General features: G+C 46.1%; 2 protein-coding genes across 2 annotated transcripts in view; one reads left to right on the forward strand and one right to left on the reverse strand.

Annotated features, from left to right (window-relative positions):
* CTNNA1 (catenin alpha 1) overlaps positions 1-19,842 on the reverse strand; it is a 107,417-nt gene that overhangs the window by 43,633 nt on the left and 43,942 nt on the right. The gene's annotated exons all lie outside the window — the stretch shown is intronic.
* Positions 3,650-8,445, forward strand: LRRTM2 (leucine rich repeat transmembrane neuronal 2). Its single transcript, XM_042826249.1, has 4 exons — positions 3,650-3,695; positions 4,149-4,343; positions 5,598-5,756; positions 6,756-8,445. The coding sequence occupies exons 1-4, from the start codon at positions 3,650-3,652 to the stop codon at positions 8,297-8,299; spliced, it is 1,944 nt and encodes a 647-aa protein (XP_042682183.1). The 3' UTR covers positions 8,300-8,445.

The following is a 19,842-nucleotide window of genomic DNA, read 5'->3' on the forward strand; positions in this document are numbered from 1 at the left end:
CTGCAATTGCTCACGTTACCATACCGCTGTACCTGCAGTGGGACTGTTTCAATGAACCCAGAGTACTCCCCTTTCCACCTCAGTATTTTTCCAGTATCTCTGGAAGGTACACGCACATCTAATGCACAGGGAGCCAAACATTCTGCTGTTCCAAGAAGTGCCCTCTTCCTGCTCCCCAGGCACCCCCATGTTAACCACCTACCAGGAGTATGACACTGACACGAATCCACCCGTCACTTGCACTTTGCCATGCTCAGTTTCACAGCACAGAGCAGCCCTGGTAGTGCGGCGCAGGTCCCTTTTTGCAAGGGAACCCAGGGATGGTTTCCACCAATGGCTGTTCAGCTCATGAGATCTGACCACAGGCAGCCCTACGTAAAATACTCTGAAGAGCATTCAATGTGTACATTAGAGGGTAAGCAGCTCCGATTTCATACTGCTGATCTGTTCCTATTAAGTCACACTGTGTACTAACACAGAAATAGCTGTATAATCTAAACCCGTTAGATATGAGCAAAGCAGCTCCCATTTATTTCCATCTTGTTGGTGTTCTGAAATTTTAGTACAAAAGCTTGTCAGAAAGTATTAAGAGCATTTCCCTTGGAAAGTTGCAATATAAACACCCCACTAATTGAGTTGCTGCACTTTACCACCTTCATGCCCCAGCTGCTAACCCAGCACCTTCACTACGGCTGGGGCTGCAGGCAACGTGAGGAGGCACACCTGCACTTTTGCAGCTGCAGAAAGGGAACCTCTTGCCATTCCCACCTACAGTTCCCACAGTCAATTGTAACCCACGTCCTGGACCAAAGATGAGGATGTCAAGTTTTGCCATTCTGAAGTCAGTTGACTTTTTTTGCATAAAAGTTACCATAATGCACAACTGCGGAGCCAGTTACGCCCTGCGAAGTCCAAGCACAGCCAGCCTATGGGATGTTGGCTGCTCCAATCTCAACATTATTTCCAAGTGTTAAACATCATCAAGGACAACATCAATCCCCTTGCTCAAGTCCCATGAATTTTACCCAGTGGTTCTACCCTACAGCTTAACAACTCCCGTTCAAGCTAGTCTATAAAGTAATAAATCACATTGTAAAGGCTCACCACCTCTGGATAATTTGCTCCAGTAACCAATTACTCTTCCTATTAAAAAAACAGCCCTTGTTTTTAGTCCAAACTTCCATGGAAAAGCCAACTAATGATGCAGCAGAAGAACACATCCCAGTGATCAGCTTCTGCACATGGGATGAGGACTGATAATAGCGAATCCTGAATATTCATACTAGTGGGATTTTTAGGTATTCAGCATGGAAAGCAGCTTTGTCCAAGGGAATCACAGGCTCTGCAGCCGGTGGCAGAGGAAGCAGCTGATAGATTCATTGGATTTAACAGGGTCATATTGATTGCATCAGTCATTTTGCATTATGATACTACTGCTCTGCCCAGTATCAACAGATAATACACTCAGAGCAAATATATTTAAGATCATCATTAAAAAGGGCTAGAACTGCTGTTAGAAACTACATATTTCCCCCAACCCTTGGAATTTTTGTTCTTCCACCATCGGTGCTGCTTTGCTTGGAAGGCAGCACAAGCAGTCACTGCCGCATCCTTGCTCTTCCAGATCTCACAGCCAACCTCACCATTTTTTTCCAACAGCTTAAAGCAGAGAAAGGGGATTTGTACACAGAGAGGCAAAGCGGAATCACTGTCTCGGTCCACAAAGCATTCCCTTTGTAGGCCTGCCATCTGACTCAGAAACAAAACCAAACCAAGCTCTTCCTGCAGCTACCGATGTTAAAATCCAACCGCAACTAACTCATAAATGTGAAAATGTACAGCACGGTGCTGGCAGTAAACAAATGCTATGTGGAAGCAACCAGAATCAGAGCACATATTACGATGTAGTTATGCAGCCATGCTTTTATAGCTACGCAACAAAAACTTCCCTTATTAATCTCAGTGCTTCACCTAAGATCAGAGAGCTATTGAGGAATAGCATTCTCCACCCTGCAGCAGTCCCTCTACAAAAAAAAAAAAGGTCATTTGCAGAGGGATTTCTGCTTCAGGTAATCTTTGAATTGTCTTCTAACCAAAGGAAGGAGCAGTGCTGTGCTTAATGCTGGTGATTGAGTAAGTGACAAATGGGTGCTTGGCATTCCGTCCTCGGGGTGCACGGGGAAGCCATACATCAGTGCGGGGCTGCTGAGCAGTGCTTCATGGCAAGGCATAAAGATGTAGTGTTCAGATTCAAGTTTGTCACATGCTTAATTCTCACCTTGACACCCCGCCTAATTGTATGCCTACAAAGGACGGCCGCCCATACTGCTGTATTACCAAGAGAGCAGAGCTGCAAACAAATTCCAGGTGTAACAGTGCTGATTCCGGACCACAGAATCATAGAACCACAAGGTTGGACCTGCAAGATCATCCAGTCCGAGCGCCCTCCCATCACCACTGCTACCACAAGCACTAACCCACATCTCGCAGCTCCTCATCCAGGCACCTCTTGAGCACTGCCAGGGACGGCGACTCTTCCAGCTGCCTGGGCAGCCACTGCAGTGCCTGACCACTCTGAGAGAAAAAGTTCTTCCTTTTGTCTAACCTAAATCACCCCACGCACAACTTGCAGCCATTTCCCTGTGTCCTGCTCCTTGCCTGGGAGCAGAGGCCAAAGCCCTCCTCACCACAGCCTCCCCTCAGGAAGTTGTGGAGCGCCATGAGGTCTGCCCTGAGCCTCCTCTACTCCAGACTGAACAATCCCAGCTCCCTCAGCTGCTCCTCACAAGACTTTTGCTCCAGACCCCTCACCAGTTTCACTGCCCTTTTCTGCACACGTTCCAGGGCCTCAATGTCCTTCCTGCAGTGAGGAGCCCAAAACTGAACACAGCACTCGATGTGTGGCCTCCCCAGTGCTGAGCACAGAGGGATGCTCACCTCCCTGCTCCTGCTGGCTAGAAATTACTATTTCTAATGCAGGCCAGGATGCTGTTGGCCCTCACAGCCACCTGGGCACACTGTCAGCTCATGTTCAGCCGAGCATCAACCAACACCCCCAGGCCCCTTTCCTCTTCACAGTCATCCAGCCTATAACGCTGCAACCACGAAGGGCAGGTGATGGAGCATGATGCACAAATTTCATCAGTGATTATCTATCTGATATCTGATGTTTGAGGAGACAGTAACACCCTGGCTTGTTACAGTCATAACTGTAAGGAATCTCCTATAGCCACAGCTAAGCACTGAAATATAGGGGTTGCACAGCACGTCTGTTGGTACAGCAGCAACCTAACCTATGTGACACCCCAGCTACACCTGTGCTAGCCTGCTCTGCCTTATTTGCACAGCAAGAAGGCAAAAAAGCAGCAGCTGATTCTCCCATGACTCCCAACATGCTGACGTTCAGGAACAACCACCATGCCCATCTCCACGCAGACAGGAGCTGTGTGCTCAGGTGCAAATCCCAAGTGCCTGCAGCACCCATGCTTCCGTTCTCCACACCAGAAGCACAAAGAGGCTGCCCGGCCCACGTCAGCATCAAGTGCCATTAGGCTGTTTGTGGGACTTAATGCGCCAGGAAGGCTTCCACCAGATGTCAGCCTAACTAAATGACAACGCTGGCCTCGGGGTGCAGCTCTGCTTCGAGTGCATGTGTTTAGCAGGAAGACCAGTTCCGCTGCTGCACAACAAGCCAGGTAAGGGAGCGGGTTCTTTGGTCCTAGAGCACTTACTCTCAAGAAAGCCACACTTCCTCTTTTCCCCCAAGTTTTAGAGGTGCAGATACCACCTCAAAGCCTGTTCTGGTGGGAGGCTCCAGATGGCACTACTCCATGGCTTCCCTTGGCATGCAAGCAAGTTTGCAGTCTCAGAAGAAATACAATGGTGAGAATTAAGCAGGCAGCTGGAGTCTATTCTCAGCCTGCTGCACCTCGGCACCCCAGACAGTTCCCAAAGCACAAGGAGAATATCAGCACACTTTCAGGTTTAAAAGGAATCGGAGGTATGCCTTCAATAATAGCTGTTGTCTCACGACAAGCACGCACAAAAACAGGTTTACGCTGAGAAAAGCACCCATAGAGCTCGCATTCACTGTTTCCCAAACAAGAAACTCACTGGCAAGGTGCTAAACAGCCCTTGTTTGGTTACAGGCCAGAGAACCAAAAGCTTCAGCGAGGCAGCAGCTTACCATGTGCAAGCAGCAACTCCCAACGCCGTGCCAGATTACACAACCGTCACGTGGGAGGAACCTACCAACATGCACGGATGTGAAAAAGCAGAACCCTTCCAAAAGGTACCCAAATTTGGCCACTCGGTAATAATGGAAAGAGTGGCACAGCAGGATAGTAATTTTTCATCTCGGAGCTTTTTCAATTTTCTTAAATGACACCTTAGGAACATTCCTTAAAAGATTGTGTTATCATATTTATGTGCTATTAACATTCAGATCAGCGCTGGGGTCAGGACAGTGCACCAGATGAGTGCTGAGAAGCACAGCTACAGGCACGTTGCTGCTGTACTCCCCCAAGGCAACGGGCAGCTCAGGCTGCATTTTGGCTGCGTACTTCTTGCACAGTGAATATTAACTATGGAAAAACTCTTGGAATAGGTCCGTGTCATTTCTTTACACATGGTCCTTTCAGTCTAGAGCAAAAGCTGGAATATTTACGGTGACAGAACAATTTAACACAGTCACCTAGCACTGCCCAGTTTAACATTAAAAATAGCTACATTACTTATTTTTCTGTTTTGTGGGCTTTTGCTTTTCTTTGTGCTTTGTGTTCTCCATCCCTCCATTTCATTTAACACCTCCCCTGTGGGGACAGCCACAGGTCCAGCACTGCAGCCAGGGGCACAGCTGCTCTGTAGGACAAAGAAAGAAAATCAGGCAGAAACCAGCAAGGCTAAGCTTAAATAAGGAACTAAAGTTTAATAATGAAGCTAAATGACCATTGTCTTCTCAGACCTCCTCTGACACAATTAATATCCCTCCCTGTTAGCATGGGGAATTGGCTATTCTCAGCTCAGCCCTGTCCCGAGGTCATCACCGACACCTCACTGCCACAGGGCAAGCACCGCCGAGCACCTCGTGCTGCACTGCTGCCACGTGTCTCAAGGTGACAACAAGTCCCACAGGACAGTCTGCTCTGGACAGTGGGAGCTGTGATGTCCCAGCCTGTAGCCCTGGACCAGGCTGTGGCCCTGCACGGCTGCTGGCACCACAGCCCAGCTCAGGACTGTGCATGCTGGCTGCAGGTCTTGCCGTCACCGTGGCTCCCGGTCCTTGATCAAGGGCTGTGAGCTGCAGGGAATGCCTGCTGTAAACGCAACTTACTCTCCTACACTTCGGTAAGCAGCAATAAGTGACACAAAAGCCAGGGTTTGCAAGGAACAAAAAAAAATAAGATGGATTTCCTCATTTCATAACTGCAAGCTGTCAAGCTAGATTCCAATTAATTTTTTTTCTCCTGTGCTCTAAGGTAAGCTTTGCTTTTTTTTCCAGAAATTTCCCAGCACTTTTCTCACCGCAGGGCCTCCACCGCACGCCCCGACAGCACCCCTGTCCCAAAAAGCACTCCCCTCTGCCCGTGCTCCTGCAGGGACCTCGAGCTGCCCCACCTCCCTGCAAAGCGCTGCTAATCAGCGCCCTCAGTCCAAGTCGGGCACACTTCACGTCCCCGAGCATCCCCAGTGCAGCCGGGTTGGACAGGCAGCTGGCAGCAGCAGCGAGGCTCCAGCTGCAGCTCTGCGCTGCCACAGTGAGCGCAGCCAGCAGGAATGCAGGGGGGGAGCGGGCGGTGCGCGGCTCTCCGGCTCCTCGCATCGCCGGGACGAAGGGCTCTAACAGCTGATTTTTTTTGCCCTCCTCGATCAGCGGTCTCAAACACGATCGCAGTATGCAGCACAATGCTTTAAAACAGCAAAGCTTCTGGAAAACCCAAACAAAAGGAACGTCACCAGGTGACGTCAGCCTATATACAGCCCTGCGTGGTCGCAGCGCATAAGCAAACCCATTCTTGTGCCGCTTCCCTGAAAAGCTTTTCAGTAAATGCACTCATGCTACTCCAGGAGCTTCTCTCAGCAATAAGCCACCCATCCGCCATCAACAAGTTAGGACTAAAGGAACCCACAGCTGCGGAAAAAGAAAACGTGAGCTTCAATTAAACAGCCGAGCAGCCGCCGAGGAAGAAAACTTCTATTAAGCATCGACTTGAAAACTGCAGACCTGGCAGAGGAGGTCACGCCGGCGCTTTCAAAAGGAATATTCTAAGAGAGCACGGTGGATTCAATTTTGCACTAATATCACAGGACCCTAAACCAGTAAATTATTCACAGGCTATCTCGCGTTAGAGCCTTTCACAGACTCACCGTGTTGAGTCTCAAACTACGACTGAATGCAACCTCCAATGTACTCAAAAGAATGGGTAAGTGTGTGCCTTTCTCTCTCCCTTGTCTAATGAATGATGGCTGTGTGTTAAGGCAGCGGCGAGGTGCTACAGCACGCTTTGCTGGGGTGAACCTTGTGAGAGCAATGTGTTCTGATTGTGACGCTGTAACCCTCCGTAATGCCGATAAAGACTCATCCTAAGTGTAATAGCTGGTATTCTGTGTGTAGTACTAAGTTGTTTCTTGCATTTAGAATAAGCTTTTCGGAAATGCATGGAAATGTTATCTGCAGTGAAATCTTCCACGGTGATGTTCAAAGTATACTGATAAGGATATCCTATCTTGTTGTTTTCCTAAATTATATTCTGCAGGCTTACATTTCAAGTGGCCATTAGGGGCTCGTATGCTGGCAGCACTATATGCAATGAGCATGGTTTTAAAAATGCTGCCTGCCTTGGGCATGGCTTGTCCACCAAAATGTCGCTGTGAGAAGCTACTCTTTTACTGTGACTCTCAGGGGTTTCACTCAGTGCCAAACACCACTGAAAAGGGCTCTCTAGGTTTGTCACTGAGGCACAATTTTATTACTGAACTTGAAAGGGATCAATTTGCGAGCTTCAGTCAACTTACTTGGCTTCACTTAGATCATAATCAAATTGCAACAGTCAGAGAAGATTCTTTTCAAGGACTGTATAAACTTAAGGAATTAGTCTTAAGTTCCAACAAAATCTTTCATTTGCCAAACACCACTTTTAGCCAGCTGCTTAACCTGCAGAATTTGGACCTCTCTTTTAATCAGTTGTCCTCTCTGCACCCCGAGCTGCTCTACGGCCTCCGCAAGCTGCAGACCTTGCATCTGCGCTCCAACTCCCTGCGGACGATCCCCGTCCGCCTGTTCTGGGACTGCCGTAGCCTGGAGTTCCTGGATCTGAGCACAAACCGCTTGCGAAGTTTGGCTCGCAATGGCTTTGCGGGATTAATCAAGCTGAGGGAGCTGCACCTAGAGCACAACCAGCTGACAAAGATTAATTTTGCTCATTTCCTCCGGCTGAGCAGCCTGCACACTCTCTTCTTGCAGTGGAACAAAATTAGCAACTTGACGTGTGGGATGGAGTGGACCTGGGGCACCTTAGAAAAGCTCGATTTGACTGGAAACGAGATCAAAGCCATCGACCTAACAGTTTTTGAAACTATGCCTAACCTTAAAACCCTCCTCCTGGATAACAACAAGCTCAGCACGCTGGACTCCAAGATCCTGCGCTCGCTGCCGTCGCTCAGCACCGTGGGGCTCTCGGGCAATCTGTGGGAATGCAGCGCCCGGATCTGCGCGCTGGCCGCCTGGCTGGGAGCCTTCCGGGGCCGCTGGGAGCATCCCATCCTGTGCCACGGCCCCGACCACGCCCAGGGAGAGGACATCCTGGACGCCGTGCACGGCTTCCAGCTCTGCTGGAACGCATCGACCGCCGCCCCGTCCGCGGCTCCGACGGACGCTCCCACCACCGAGTCCACGAAAGGCATCAGCTCCTCTCATTTCCATATGGGAGACAAAGAAATCCCCACCACGGCAGGCATGGTCGTCACCACCGAGGAACCCTTCCCCGAGCCAAACAATGCCATCTTCACTCAGAGGGTAATTACAGGGACAATGGCTTTATTGTTTTCTTTCTTTTTTATCATTTTTATAGTGTTCATCTCCAGGAAATGCTGCCCTCCCACATTAAGAAGAATTAGGCAGTGCTCAATGATTCAAAACCACAGGCAGCTCCGATCCCAAACGCGGCTACATATGGCAAATATGTCAGACCAAGGACCGTACAATGAGTACGAACCCACCCACGAAGGACCCTTCATCATCATTAACGGCTACGGACAATGCAAGTGTCAGCAGCTGCCATATAAAGAATGTGAAGTATAATACTTAAAATTAAACCAGATAAGTAACCTATTTTAAAATTGTAGGGGACCTACAGCAGATTCTAATTTTTACAAATGTTGACGTAAAGCCTAATTTTCCAAGCTACTCAATGGAAGCATTGTTTATGGAGTGGTGCAGTATTTTTAAGTTGTTGTTTTTTTTTTTAATAAATCCATAATATTTTCAGTGTTAAAGAAGCAATGATCACATTAAACTTGCACTCCTAGTGTTTAAAAGTCTAAAAAGACTCTCACCTCAAACTATGTAAAATGTTCCATGTTATGTAACTCTCCGACTGTGCGTACCATTTATACCCAAGTCTCCACACTCCACTTTCCCCAGTAAAATCAGCCCGGGTGGAAGGAGGGAGGCTGTCTGCACAGAGACCTGCAGAGGAACATACACTGCATTTGTTCCCCCGCAGCTGTGCGATGCCAAACATCCCAGCTGGCTCTGCTCAATTCAGAGGCACGCTGGAGGAAGGCTTTCCTCCTCTGATCATTTCCACTCGAGTAAAAAGGGGAGAGGGAAAAAAAGAAAAAAAAAAGTGACCAAGGTTCAGGTGGGGATTTAGATGCACTGGGGACTGGCAAATTAATTTTTAAGGCAGTTTTCCTACCTCCATGCTCACAGTTTGGCTTGCTTACACATACCTTGCTCGAGCTCGCAGCAAACGCAGGCAGGAGCAGTTCACACGACCACCAATTAACCAGGATGGCTCTCCAGGCACTTGCAGAGTACCTGGTGGTGCTTAATTAGGAAGGTTGGTACGATGATCTAAATGTTACAGGCGTTCAAACCCGACCAGCTCTCTGCTTTGCCTCGATGATGCTTTTCATGCACTCGGGCTAATGACTCACGCCTATGAACAAACAGCACTTCCACACCTTTTCATGTGTAAATACCCTTAACACAAGTTTTTCTTAATTAAAAGTAAATATCAACCGGAGGTTAAGAAAGAGAGAAGGAAGGAAGAAACCTCTCTTTGTCGTCCCCCCCCTCTCCCCCCTCAGGCTTCCTCTTGCTGGGAGCTATTTTCATGCACTAACTCCACGGTTTCTCTGGAGACAGAATTAGCCCCTGTAATATAAGCTCTCACTTGTCCTCCTCTTCCAAAATTCAAGGTAATTACCAGCTCAAAGCTGCGTACCTTCCGATACATTAGGATAATGGTTAGTTTATAGAATAGTTCACAAAAAAACGTTTTGTTTCTTAGTCAAAATGGGACAGAATCTAAACTAGTATGCCATTAAAAAATTCTTATATAAATATATATACACACACACGCACCTCATTCTTCGGGAGTAATTTGATTTCTTTAACCAGAGGTATCACATTGCTATTTATACTATATTATGAAATGATATGTAAATATTTGCAGATCTATGCAGCGACAGTGGTACTGAGATGCCATGGGGGAGGGCGGGGGGGTCTGCAAAGGATTACGTTATTTTTAAGTCAACTGCTCAAATATTGTAAACGTTCTAACCAAAGTTAAAAGGACCAGAGGGATGGAATTTTTTTATATATATATATATACATGTATGTATAACTAAAAAATGTGTTGTGTCCAATGCTGCAGTGTTAAACAATTACCAGCAAACACGGATGAAGAGAAATTCCTCACAGTGTCAACATACCTTGAACGAATCAGTAATTACAGTATGCTAATTGTGTTGTACTAAACTATTCTGCAAACTTTCTGAACAGAAAAATCACTGCATAAAAATCTGTTCGCTATTTCACTCTGCTTTTATATATCTGTATTACCACTTAGTGAGGTATTTAGGGTGCAATTATACAAGTTTGATGTTTTATTGTGAAATGAATTCGTCCGAGGCAACTATAGCAAGATAAGTGTGACTTCTGTTCAGATTTTACATAAAGATTTTTTAAATTACTGGTTTTGAAGATATTAATTTGCATCATTTTACTTTTACGGTGCCCTTATTATAAAACAAATATTTTGTGTACTTCCTACGACTTTGTACTTTAATAGAAGAGAGCCAGAGAAGACTATGGTTTTCCATTAAGTTCTCTTTGAACTCCCCTAACTGTTTATAATACGACAAGCCAATCTGCATCCATTTTAGGAAATCAACTGTTGCTTTTTCTGCTTTTACTGCTTTCAACTGAATGTAATAAATCCGGCGAGGTAGGTGGGCAGGGAGTGAATATGAGTGTGGCAAGGCCCTGGCACAGGCTGCCCAGAGGAGCTGTGGATGCCCCATCCCTGGAGGTGCTCAGGGCCAGCTTGGATGAAGCCCAGGGCAGACTGGTACGGTATCAGAATCAGTGGTCAGCAGCCCTGCTTGTGGCAGGAGGTTGGATCTAGATGACCCTTGAGGTCCCTTCCAACCCAAGCCATTCCACGATTCATGGCTCTATGATTCCATATGATTACAACCCATGTGATTCAGCCCTAAGCCAATACAAAACCTTAATGTATGGCTGACTGTAGGAAGACTTGCTTCCTTCCCAGCAATCAGTGGCTCTTCCCTCAGCCCCAGGCTCCTGCTGGGAGCAGAGCAGTGCAGCAGCCCGCCCTGCTGTGCCACCCTTACTGTGTTGGCTGATCCCATGCCTGCACCAAAGGTACCAGGGAGCAGCAGTGCTTTCCATGGAGGCACCAGCAGAGACAAAGTTCTGACTTAACTCATGACTCAACTTCCAGTGCCCATACCATTAATCTTAGTGCAGCACTACCACCCATCAGATGGCAGCACTGAACACCAATGTCCAAGCTGTGCATGCAGGACAGAATCCCACTTTCCTGCCCCCCATGCAGCCAGCCCAGAGCTGGGAGCTCACAAGGCACAGAGCCAGGTTGGATGGGACCCTGGGCAGCCTAATCTAGTGGTTAGCTACCCTGTCTATGGCAGGGAGGTTGGAGCACAATGATCTTTGAGGTCCCTTCCAACCCAAATCTTTCTATGATTTCCTGACTGCAGTGTCTTCCCAGTGCCCCAGAAGCCCGTCTCTAACAGCTTGTAATTCTGCCCCAGAAGAGTACAGACTGATGCTCCAGCTGGGTGCTTCACTTCTCCCATCCATCATCCCAGTTTTGCAGGTCCCACAGGCTCTGCTGGTTGGGGTGCAGGGAGCCCACCCATGCTGCCTCCCTCAGCCCCACTCACATTTACGCTCCAACACGCGGCTGCTCTCCCAGATGCTGTGGTTTATACCTGCCATTTCCTAAACCATTTGTTGCCAGGTTCCAGGCGTGAGCAAAGCAGTTCCATAAACATCACATTTAGGGTAACAGGTACAATAAAACCTGCAGAATGTCAAACACGAGCAGCAAAGTCAACTTGAATTCCCTTGGGAGGGACAGCAAACTGCAGGCACAGCCATCGCCCTACAGAAGGGCACCGTGAGAGGTTGTTAATCCTTTTTGGTTGTTTTAAAGTTACTGTCTTCCATTCTCAATGGCTTGTGACTCTTCCAAACAAAGAGAGGATTATAATAATTGCCTTAGTCAGCAGTCTGATTTATTTTGTTTATGGAATACGAAGCAGGATGATTTGGCTTAAGTTAAGTGTTTTCAGGATGAGCACTGACTGATGAAGCGGTTGTTAAATTCTTCTCTGAGACTATCACCTCTACTGCACAGCCTTGGTTTCTGCAGGTACTCAATTAGGGGGAAATTCTTTACCCAGAGGACAGTGAGGCCCTGGCACTGCTGCCCAGACATGTGGTTACCCTATCCCTGGAGGTGCCCAAGGCCATGGACGGGGCCTTGGGTAGTCTGAGCTGGTGGGGGGCACAGCAAGGATTGAGGAGGCTGCAAGGTCACTTCCAAACCAACCATTCTGTGATACTATGATAAATGACAGAGGTACCTCACCACCTCTATGTACAGCATCACACAAGCCTTCAGGGCCGTTCAGAAGTGGAAATTTGTTCTGCTGCTCTAGGATCCTTGTGCCACCCAAAGACATGATTGCCTACGCTTCCATTCCCCACCCTCGTGCCAGTGAAATGCAAACCAGGCAGTACAAGCTCCATTTGAGTCATCGTGTTGGAACAGGTCTGAATTAATGCTTTCAGCTCCCCTCTTGTTAGTCGCTCTGCATTAGATCATCGTTTAAATGCATACAACCAAGAATTACTTGATCGAGAGTAAAACGGGTTAGCGCTGAGACTCCGATGGGAGCGCTCCTCTGCCAGCAGAGCTCCCACTTCCATCAGAAGGAAACGTAATTAATGCTGCTGAATCAATGTTGGGTTTTGTTTTGCTGCAGAAGTTATGTGATTTTTCAGAGATAAGCCCAGCCTGCACGCAAAGCCCAGCATCTGAGCTCGCAGCCTGTATGCCCCTTCAAAGGCTGCAGTCTACTGCTGACATGTAAACCAGAAACATCCAGTGGCTTTAATCAGAAGTCTGCACTACATTCTTGGTTTTTAATGTGCCTAAGTTAATTTCTGTACTGCTTTAATGAAAATAAAGTTGATTTAATTTTGTGAGCTGCACAGCTATTAAAATCCATCTGTTCAGACCTATGAAGTCTACTGAGAAAGCTGAATTTCATCTTTACATAAAAATTAGGGAGTTCAGAAAGGAACACAGAACTTCTCCCCCAGTAAAAAGAACAAAAAAAGAAAGCAAAGAAACAGCAGCAGAACCTGAAGGCAGCTGCACAGAAGCAGATCCTTCCTCCTATCCCCTTCTGCATTGCACAGAGTCCCATGCACTGGAAGTGGGGACAGATTTTCCTTTTTAAGCCAGGTGCTAGTGGGATGCTTGGAGATCATTTTAGTCACCTGGAAATGTAGCATTTCACACCTTGAACAAAAATCTTTTTTGAGAGGTATTCAGGGAGAGGTGACAGCAGCTTTGATGGATACGGCCAACCTCAGACAGGGCAAAACTCATGCATTTTACGGACAAAACACCACACGGCTCATGCACCTGTGATGTACACACAAACCTCCACCTGCCAGCCCTCAGCCACCCATTTGTTAAAACAAACCCTAAAGACAAAACAAAAACAGCACCCTGTTTTGCTTCTCACCCTCATGAAACATTAGCAAGTGAACTATTCTACCAGCTCAGCAACGAGACGGAGAGCCCTCAGTGCACTGTATTGAAATTATAGTTAAAGAGCCAGTTCCTGATGGGAGGGGGGTGTAAGTAATGGAATAAAAAGAAGTGCAGTGTACAGAACATTTTTGTTATTAAAATTGTGTATACTGTAAAACTGGATTTGCCTCTTTTTTTTTTTTTTCTCCTCCTTTTTCAAGCAGAGGTGTCCAACTGCCTACATCCACTGGGGTCTCAGAGCACACCAACAGCAGCCCAAGCCAGCGCTGGGCCGCTCCCTGTGCTGCAGCCATGGCAGCCAGCAGGACCCGTGGGCACAGCCCTGGGCCACCGGGCAGAGTGCTGGCAGTGTCAGTGCCAGCAGCAGCCTGTCCCCTCCAGCAGCACCGCCCTTCCAGGCACTCAGCAGGAACCTCACCGTGCACAGGTGTCAAACCACAGCACATCTCCCTGGCTTTGAATTATTACAGCCTAGGAAGTGACAGAGAGATACAGCCCCGTACAAGCATCCTTTACAGAGGCCACTGTAACACTGTGTTCTAAGTCACGGTGCTTCAATACCACCAGAACAGCCTCATTTAGACAAGTTCACGGGCACAGCCCAAAAGACTCAGTGCAACAGCTGAGAGAAAGAACACGTTTCAGGATGTTCCAAGATGATTACATGCACTGAACTGCCAGCTAAAGTCACTTCATTATCTGAGCCTAAGCTGCTTTCTGCTTTTGTGCACTAAGTTTGGCTAACTCAAGTTCTCACGGCTTTTACAAGCCAGTGGCTCCTCAGTCCTTCTCATACTTCAAAGCAGAACAGGATCAATGTATTTTCTTAAACTTTCAAAAAAATTAATGTTAAGATCAACAGCATCTCTCTAAAAATATAAAAGCTGCTGTTTTCACAAGGAAAGGTAAGACACATAGGAGAAAAAAATGGTACTCTGATAATTCTATGCAAAATCTCTGAAATCAATCAGCAATAAGAAACTGTCAGCATCACTGGCAGCTAGCTTTTAAATGTGGGCTGTGTTAAAGCAACTGTGAAAAAACGAAGACTCAAGAACACAGCCCAAGAGGAGAGCTGAAGCACAACAGGGAAGCTCGGACACCTTTTCCCCCCTTTCCCCCTCCTCCCTCCCTCCCTCCAGGTGTGGTTTTATGCTGTTAAAGGGACAGAACTCCCCGCAAGAGGTCACACACCCCTGGAACCCTGAAGTTAATCTTTATAGTTCTGTGTTTGTAAAGAAAGAAACTTCTTAAAGCAACTTATCAGCAGTTTGATTACTATTAGATGCTATGAAAACATTTGCTTTATAATGACCTTTGACATCAGAACCATGTGCTCTGGGAATTACCTCATAAAACAGAGAAAAATGACTGGACATGTTTCATTCACAAAGTTCCATATTTACTTCTATGATGAATGACTGAAGAGGTTTGGCTGCTGAGGGCATTCAGCAAACGTTTCCAGGCTCAAAGGTAACCAAACCATCACTACAGATCTGCTGTTTTTAATTGACAAGGTTTAAAGAAAAAAAAAAACATATTTCTTCTTGTTCCTTCATCTGTTAAAAGGATGAGACAAAGGCTTAAACACACACAGAGATCATTGGAGAACTTCTGAAGCAGCAGTGCCAACAGTGAGGAGCTGAGTGCTGTGCGGGTGGGAGAGCCAGGCCTTCCCTGCAGTACGTGCAAGGCCTTCTCTCCAGTATGGAACACAGACACAAACTAGGGTGGTACCTCCACAGCCAGGACACTTTAAGAAACAACAAATCCTCCTTTTAAAAATGTTATTATTTTAAATGCAGTTCAAGCAAGTTACTCCTGTTTTCTCCCAGCAGGCTCTACTACTTGTATGCTAAACACTCAGACAAGTGAGGCACTAAGTGCTTTCATTCTTTTCTCCCAATTATTAACCCCATAGAAAGCATCCATCGTTTGATATGGGTGTATTATGCTTGTATCAGTTTAAAATGCAGCCTCACTTCACAAAAAGTCTGGAAGTAGAAATGGTTCATCCATCAAGAAGGTTCTTAAATAATGAATAGGTCATAATTCTTTACCGTCAAAAGCAATTAATTTTCTGTACTGTAATCAGGAGAATAAATCTGAAAAATCCATTCTAATGGCTCCAAATCTGAAGGTAGTGTTGCAGCTGAATTCTTAATTTTAAAATACAAGAGCAACGAGGACTTCTGCTGTTTAAACATACAGTCTTGTACCAAACAGAACAGCTTTACTGCATATTTAATAGGTAGAACGGGTTTTGCGAGACCGCCTGAGATTAAAGAACAGCACTAGATACAGGAAATGCATTTCAAGTAGAAAGGTCCTTCCAAGATGCTTCCAACCAAACAGCTACAGAAATCCTGAAATATCCTTTACCAAGTGTACAGAACACTGCAGGAAAGCTTACTGCAAAAGCAATGTTACTTACATGAGTGCAAAGAGCTAAAAATACGGAGAAGAGCATGGATGTGGAATCCAGCTCAGCCCTAGGGTAAGTACTTGTACGATGAGGTATTGGCTCTCTTCTCTTCAGCTCCTAAATAATCCATCACATGCCCAGACCCTCTGCCTCTGAAGCCATGTGCCAGTTAACCGGGACTATCATTTCCTGCCCTCAAACAAACTGCTTCAACCCCGATACCATCTGAAGTTTTTAATCTTTCAGGGAAGAAAAACTCTAATCCTAATAGAGCTCATACCAAGCTGATAATGATATAATCTGTTAACAGCAAGTATACGGGGAAAGGGATAAGGACACAGACTATGAATAAGCCTCCACCACTAAAGACACCACACAATGGCTTGCAACAGGAAATCACCTGTGCATTCCTCACTGGTGAGCACATCCCCAGCAGCACTGCTGGCAGTCCCAGCTCTGCACACACGGGGCTGAACTCATCCAACCAGAGAGGGTCATTCAGCAAGCAGGCAGCTCAGCACGTGCCCAGCTGGGGACAGGGGAAAAGGCCTGCTGCCTAACCACGATGCTCATACACAGGGCAGAGAAAGCTCCATCTGTATTGTCCTCTGCATAGAAAAAGATGCTTCAGCAAAGGCACGGAATTCCTTCTTAATCTCCCCAGGCAATCCTGAAGACAGAACCAACTGGGACACAGCTGGAAAGAGAGAGCACAGGTCACTGGTTTGGCAGCTCTTAACAATAACTGGGAGCTGTATGGGTATCAACAGCACATCTGTGGGGTTGAGACCCTCAGAAACTCAACAGCCACGGGGTAGGCAGGAAGAGAAAACCACTACCAGCTGATATTCTTCTCCACAGACCATCAGTTCAGCTCTGGGACATCTATCAGCACCATGGCACTCGTGAAACCTGGAAACCTGGAAAAGGGAGCGCTGACTCCTTGATAAATGCTTTTTTCCTGCAGTTAGCATCCACTGCTAAGAAACCAGAAACTTAAAGCTTAGCCATTTGATTAGGTTGCACTACAGGACAAAAATACACAGATATAGTACCTGCCAAAGCTTGCTAACACAACATCACAGTCCTGAGCAAACAAAATAGTGTGGCTTCAACAAGGTACCAGTCTGCAGTGGCAGCTAACTTTCCATGGATGTAATGTTTGCCCTTCTTCACCAGCACCACGAAGCAGCATGCTCAGTATTCTGCATGCTCTGAACTTCTGCCAGGTGTTGCTGTCAGACTGCAAGCAGGGAGCAGCTCTCTGCTTTAGACCAGCTAAAATTTGTCATTGCTTCAGCTGAGGGACACCTGCTGCTGATAGCTAAAATAACTCAGCACCCACACAGCCCACAGCAGCAAAATCAGGAGTAAGGCACTCCAGATATGCACAGACCACGCAACTGACATACCCTCAAACACTGCCAAGCAAGCTGCGATGCCTCGGCTACTCCAAGTTTCAGCTCCACTGGCAATTCAGGTACTTGTTGACAATTCTGAAACGTGGAGGATTTGGAACTTTCCTTCAGGCTCCAAATGGGAGAAGCGTTGAAGGACTGAATTCAGAGCTCGGCTCCTGTTCCTGACCGGCAGCCAGCTGCAGATCAGAGGGGCTCCCACACTGCTGGAGCTGCTCGGTGCCTCACCGTGACACAGCACCAGGACTCCGGGATCCTCCACGCCTAACAGCTGTCTGACAGCACGCCGTAAAACAATGAAGACAAATGAAAGCGCTGACAAAGCACAGAACTACTCCAGTGCTCCACACAGATAAATTTCAGGGATATTACCCCTTCATATCTACAACTGTCCATGGCCAACAATTAATTTGACAAAGCATGCCAATGAGAGTGTCCAGAGACACATGAAGAAGTTTTATACCACATTCAGATGAACCAGTGCTATTAGATTGCTGACTGCTTTCCTCTTCTCAGTGGGTACTCCATCATTTGAATAAGCCCAAGTAAAGCTGCATCATCAAAAGAGGAACTTTCAAACACCTAATATTCCTGTCCATTCATTCAAAAACTGTAATCTTCATCAGGAAAATTAGTAAGAGATCATCAGCAAAGCACCGTTTCAGTTGTTTATGCAAACTGAACTACAATGTGGCACATTTCTTCTGCTCGCTGTAATGCCACTGAGTGCAGCCCGCACTGTAACCACCAGACCACATGGTAGGTCCGTGTTTCCTGACCACCAGACATCAGTGAAGGAAGCCATGCACAACAGATGAGTTTACGTAACAAAACAACCCAATCACTTGTGCCTCTAAACTCACGTACACAAAGTGTGACAGAGATATGACAAAACAGGCCCACGTGATACGAGTACATACAAGCAGTGCCCCCAGGGAACTCACTGGAAATGATGTTTAGATATCAAAATTTAAATCTCTGAAGTCACTAACAGGGCAGAAACACAGCAGTTCACTTTCAAGAAGGGCCTCCACAGATGGGAACCTGCTCAAAGCACAGATACAATGGCACCAGTCTCCTCTAGTGCATTAAATAATCATTTAAAATTATCTCTCAGATTCAGCCATACCATGTTACCCTAACCAGTGGCTGTAAAATCGAGTGCCTACTTCACACTCATATTTCTCTAAGCTTTCTACCCATTACCAGCTGCAGGCTAAGCGGGGCTGAGTTGCTGTACACTGCTTTTAGTGGATAAACTATTAAACTATGCTTTTTTGGGTTGGTTTTTTTTTGAGTTATTTTTATATAGAGTTTCCTACACTTGCTTATGCAAGACATATTTTAAACTACTGAAAGAATTAGGACTTGGTAACAAGACCACATACTCGACAAAGGTTGCTCAGAGACAAGGCACAATGTGATAAAGAACAACAATAGGTTTCTGTGATCTGACTCAAAAAAGCATTCTGAGCAGAAAATAGGACTTTTGTGATTATTGAAACAGCTTCTAGTAAGGACATTACACAGATTGATTTCTGCTTTGACAAGTTAAAAGAAATTAATGAAATACTTTGGGAAAGGCCTATTTTACCATTCATTATCTTTTATCAAAAGCATTCCTCTTGACTTTCAAACATAATTCAAATTAGTCACATATTTGTAGGCTTTTCATTAATACAAAATACTCTGAAAAATTTCACTTCCTCATCTGAGCGCTGTGATTTGTGATTTTACTCGTACATAGTCTGTTCCCTAAGAGGAAAGGGAAAATCAGGAGAACTCGCAACTTAACTCAGCCTCCAAATTTCATATCTTCTATCTTCAATGGCAGCTGACCAAAACCTTCAACACCTATTGACACCACTTCAGACTGAAATCTATTCGTAATGCCATGAGCCTCATCGCACCGCAGAGCTGCCTCTCGAAGGTGATGCTGAGAACACCAGACACTGTCAGCAGCCCATCACTTCACGTGGAGTGGGAAGTTTCATTGCCAGCTCACGCAGGAATCCTGTTAGTAAATAACTAACCTGTATACATACACACATACAAACCCTGCCTGTCCTCCAGCTGCATTGGTAACTACCAGTTTCATTCAAATACCTTCACAGGAGAGTAACAAGAGGAAGTGCTCTTATAAGCAAAGGTGAAATCAAAGCTTTAGAATTACTGTGCAGTGCTACTGATGCATTTATTTCTCGAGGGAATAAATGATATTGAGGCAGCTCAAAGTAATTTTTTTTTTTTTTTTTACCATTATTTTCACCAGTGATCTTGGGGAGGAGGTGGATGGAAGAGAGATGTTCGGCCTGGGACAGAGGAGAAATTAAATTGGTATGAAACGTTTGTGAAAGAGCTCTACCAGGTAATGGAGATATCAGTTTTCTCTTGAGACTTATTCTTACATCTAAAGAAGGCAGCAGCCTGGGTTTCATAGTCGGGTACATACAGGCTCTGTATCTCTGCAACACATTTCCACCAGCAAGACAAAAATATTTAGTCACACAAGATACCAAGAAAATCAACCTGCTACAACACAGAACTTCGCTTCCATATAAGCTCAAAAGGAAAATCAAACTTGGCAACATGCCACACTCTAAAACCGAGTTCTCTTAGTTTACATGAAGCTGTGATTCAGAAGCAGAACTGGAAC

Source organism: Centrocercus urophasianus, unplaced genomic scaffold (assembly GCF_019232065.1).
Source record: "Centrocercus urophasianus isolate 14NV4802_14NV808 unplaced genomic scaffold, USGS_Curo_1.0 seq_26, whole genome shotgun sequence".
In the NCBI taxonomy this organism is placed as follows: Eukaryota; Metazoa; Chordata; class Aves; order Galliformes; family Phasianidae; genus Centrocercus; species Centrocercus urophasianus.